General features: G+C 38.3%; 1 protein-coding gene across 2 annotated transcripts in view; it reads right to left on the bottom strand.

Moving 5' to 3' along the window:
- Window positions 1-1396: 1396 nt before the first annotated feature.
- The window catches only part of hdac1 (histone deacetylase 1), a 6639-nt gene continuing 3873 nt past the window's right edge, over window positions 1397-4162 (bottom strand). Inside the window, exons 11-14 of one of the 2 annotated variants that reach the window (XM_016490125.1) lie at window positions 3530-3657; window positions 3201-3347; window positions 2990-3038; window positions 1397-1628 (exon numbers count right to left, since the gene is read on the bottom strand). In XM_016490125.1, coding sequence (XP_016345611.1) covers window positions 1601-1628; window positions 2990-3038; window positions 3201-3347; window positions 3530-3657 — 352 coding nt within the window. In that variant the 3' untranslated portion in view covers window positions 1397-1600. Of the gene's footprint in view, window positions 1629-2989; window positions 3039-3188; window positions 3348-3529; window positions 3658-4162 lie in introns of both variants that reach the window. The other variant, XM_016490124.1, reaches the window with a different exon arrangement.

The raw sequence follows: 4162 nt of genomic DNA, 5'->3' as shown, positions 1-4162 counted from the left end.
GCCTGTTTTTTTACTGCTTGTCTTTTTACATATTGGTGCCATCACTGTAGAAATACTAAAATGGATATGCTTGGTTTAACTAATACAAGTTGTTTTTTTGTTTTCAAAGTATTTTTTTCCTACAATTAATCTAGGTTATGATATTATTCATTACACGCATTAAAGGGATATTTCATCCAAAAATTAAAATGCTGCGATTTGCTAGTTCTTGCAGTGAGATGCTACTTCACTCTTCTTGCATGTTCTTGAAAACGTCTTTTGGGACACATGGTTACATGTGGTTTTCCACTGCAAGGATGATCAGTTGTCTCCCTGTAGCACTCGTCTTAAGCATCTTACATTACAGACACTGCAGTTTGTTTGCTCTGGCCACATCTGCGGTCCTCATGCCTCCTTGCAGCAGGACTATGGCAACCCTGGACCTTTTTCTTCTGTTTTTCAGTCAGTAGAAAAGGTCTCTTTAACATAACATTATAACTGCCTGCCACTGAAGGACTGTTCCACAGGTGCAAGTGCACGAATAGTTTATAGTTCATTGAACAAGTGTGAAAAAAAACAATGTTTAAACTTTCTGATAAAGATCTGCTTATTTGGACTTTTCAAAATTATTTAAAATTTAGAAAAAGATGTTTTATATACATACACACGTGTGGGGAACCATTTTAAACAGCATTTCTTCATCTTAATTGCTACTACACTAAATACAACTACGTTGTACAGTAGAAGTTCAAACGCTGTTATACCTACTGCACTAACCAGTGTAAACGAACTCAAAACTTAGTGTAAAGTGTTACCAGTGTTTGAAGAGTTTCACTTGCAAACATACAACCTAATTTGGCCACTGATAATCACACAAACTTACTATAAAGTTACTGCTAGAAAATCTGAACATGAAATTGTGTTTGTGCAAGATGAATGAAATCCACAAAAAGTCAGAATTTTTTTTTCTTTATTTACCAAAGTCATTGTTATAATAAGGACATTTCACAACCACTGAACTCTGGAACTCCAAACGGCTATATCTGGTCAGCCGTGACTGACGTGCTAGCGTAACCACAACAGAAAAGAATCTGGAATCTAACAGCAATACAGCAAGCCTTTGCCATGCCCCACCAGCCAGGGGAAAGTTCAATACAGAGCCATCAAAACAGACATCTTAATAAAAACAAACATTTAACCCTTAAAAACGAGGTAAAGGATACCATACACAAACAGCATCCGCAGAGAAAACTAAATAAGAATGTCAATCCATGATTTAAAACAAATTCAAGGGGAGAGCTTCCCATGATGGGAGAGAAAAGATATGTGCTATCTCTGGTCCTGTTTCAGGTGCTAACATCAGTAAACGGTAAACATAAGGATCGAAGGTGGGAGGCAAACAAACATGGTTTCAAGAAAAAAAAAAGAACTAAACATGTCATTTCACACTTGTAAATGTAAAAACTTTTATACCGCTTCATTAGATTACAAATAGTAAAACGAGTTTTACAAAATAATTTACAGTCCTTAGCTCAGGACTAGAGCTAACATCTAGCATGTGAATGTGGGTTTGAAATTTGACAAGAAGTTCATGCATCCGTGAGGACCACATGTCCTTTCCTCAGACTGTTTTTAGCTCTTCTTTTGGCCTGAAATGAAAATGAAAAGAATATACATATAGTTGAAGTGTCATGAACATTCAAGGAAATCAGGGATAAATTCTATGCATTTTTTTGCATTCTATGCAATTTTCTATTTAAAAAGCAAATATAAATACTGCGATATACAGTATGGTTAAAAACATTGGTGTTGGTGAGATTTGGCGTTTTGAAAGTCTCATGCTCACTAAGCTACACTTATTTGATCAAAAAGAGAGTAAAAACAGTATTATTACAGCAAAGACGTATCTATTTGAATATATTTTTAAATAATTTATTCCTGTGACGGCAAAACTTTTTCAGCATCATTACGGCAGTCTTCAGAGCTGATTTGCTGCTCAAGAAAGATTTATCAATGTTAAAAGCAGTTGTGCTGTTTAATATTTTTGTGGAAACCATGAAATATTTTTTTTTTCAGAATGCTTTGAATAGAACATTCAAAAGAACAGCATTTAGGCCCCGTCCACACGGAGACGCGTTTAGCTGTATACGCATACATTTTGCATCGTATAGGCGTTTCGTCCAGATGGATCCGGCGTTTTGGGAGAGTGAAACCGATATTTTTTGAAACCGGGTCCCAGAGTGGATAAATCTGAAAACGCCGCCCTTGCGTTTTCGTGTGGACAGCGAATCCCTATATTTTCTGAAACGATGACGTCATCAGCCCACGTCTCGCCCCTAGTCAGGCACCACTACCTCACGTAACAGCAACAAAAACATGAACAAACACTGAATGATTGTCTTTTTATTAACTAACATTAACAGATTAATACATGTATTGTTCCATGTTCATTTGTATACCGCGTGCAAGGTTTATGCGCATAGTCTAAGTCGTCTTCTCCGTTTTTAGTGTATCTCTGTGGCAGAATCACAGTGCCACATACTGGTCTGGCATGTATACTACAGCGTTTTGTGTCGGTTTCGTGTGGACGCAGGTATTTCTTGAGACGAGGAGAAAAAAAAAAAAAGATCAGATAGGGAAAACTCTGGCTTCGTGTGGCCTTATTTGAAAATAGAAATATTTTGTAACATTATACAGTTTTTACTGCTACTTTTGATCAAGTTAATTCACCACTGATGAAAAACAATAATAATAAAAAAAAATAAAAAAATAAAAAACTTTTAAATGGTACTGCATTTACAAGTTAATATTTTAGAAGATTCAAATTTCAACTAAACACTTAGAAAACAGATGTCAGGCTGAAAAAAAAAACCCTTATGAAAATCAAAGAAGCCTATTGAGTAGATTTTTAAAAAATTAATAAAGAAACACCTGCCATTTAGAGTGCAGTTTATACAGCCAGAAAACCTGAGCACATATTTCATAATCCATGATGTGACAGATAACTTACCCCTTTGTGTCCATTTTTTCTTCTGAAGCTTTCTCTTCTTCTTTAACATCTGGTATCAAATGAGAGGGACAATGTGTCAATCTCACTTCTCTTAACTATAATACTGTGCTTTTATACAATCTGTGAACACAATCAGCCCAATGCATTCTCACAGAAGTTTAACCGTTGTTCTTACTGAAGTGGAAGAAACTGGCTGTACCTGTTGGCTCACCTTTCTTCTCTTCTCCATCCTTCTCTTCTTCAGTCTTCACTCGCTTAGGCTTTTTGTAATTAGCTGCATTTCTCCGGCCGCCCTGTCCTTCGTCCTCGGAGTCTGAGAACTCCTCATCGCAGGCTATCCGCTTGTCATGGGCACGGACTATAGATGAGAAAAACAACAAACATTCATGCTCTGCAGAACTCAGATCTCAAACTAAACTTATTTGTGTCAGTATCAGTAAGCATTAAAAGGGTCCACAATGACAAGTCAAGGTGTTTCAATGTTTGGGAGTATGCAATTAAAGAAAAAGCTGCCAACAAGTGAATAAAGGTGGCACTCACTGGAGATGCGTTTGTCAGGGTCGTCGTCCTCATCTCCGCTGTCTTCCTGAACAGCATCCTCTGGGATCGCCTGCATCTGAACCCCTGGGGCATGAGGCAACATCCGCAGATTCTCAAACAGACGCTGTCTGTATCGAAAAAAAGAGAGAGGAGACCGATACAAAATACTTAAGAGGAGAGAAATATCAAACCATTTCAATGTACACCCTGCAGAGGTACAAAACTAACTTTTTACATGTTAAAATTAGCATTTCAGAGTAAAATTGGTTGTTTTTTTTGTAATGCGAGCAAAACAAAATCCCACCAAATCCAATATTTACAAACCCACTCCAATCTACATTCATACATGGTTTAAAGGGGTCATATGATGCAATTTCAAGTTTTCCTTTCTCTTTGGAGTGTTACAAGCTGATTGTGCATAGATAGAGCGAGAGAGAGCGAGAGAGAGAGCGCGAGCGAGTGAGAGAGAGAGAGAGCGCGAGAGCGAGAGAGAGAGCGAGAGAGAGAGAGAGCGAGCGCGAGAGAGAGCGCGAGAGAGAGAGAGCGCGCGAGAGAGAGAGCGCGCGAGAGAGAGCGCGCGAGAGAGAGCGCGCGAGAGAGAGAGCGCGAGAGAGAGAGCGCGGGAGAGCGAGA

The sequence above is a fragment of the Sinocyclocheilus anshuiensis genome, unplaced genomic scaffold (assembly GCF_001515605.1).
Source record: "Sinocyclocheilus anshuiensis isolate Anshui unplaced genomic scaffold, SAMN03320099.WGS_v1.1 scaffold162, whole genome shotgun sequence".
In the NCBI taxonomy this organism is placed as follows: domain Eukaryota; kingdom Metazoa; phylum Chordata; class Actinopteri; order Cypriniformes; family Cyprinidae; genus Sinocyclocheilus; species Sinocyclocheilus anshuiensis.
Note: the sequence above shows the minus strand (reverse complement) of the source record. Positions and strands in the feature narration are given on the sequence as shown.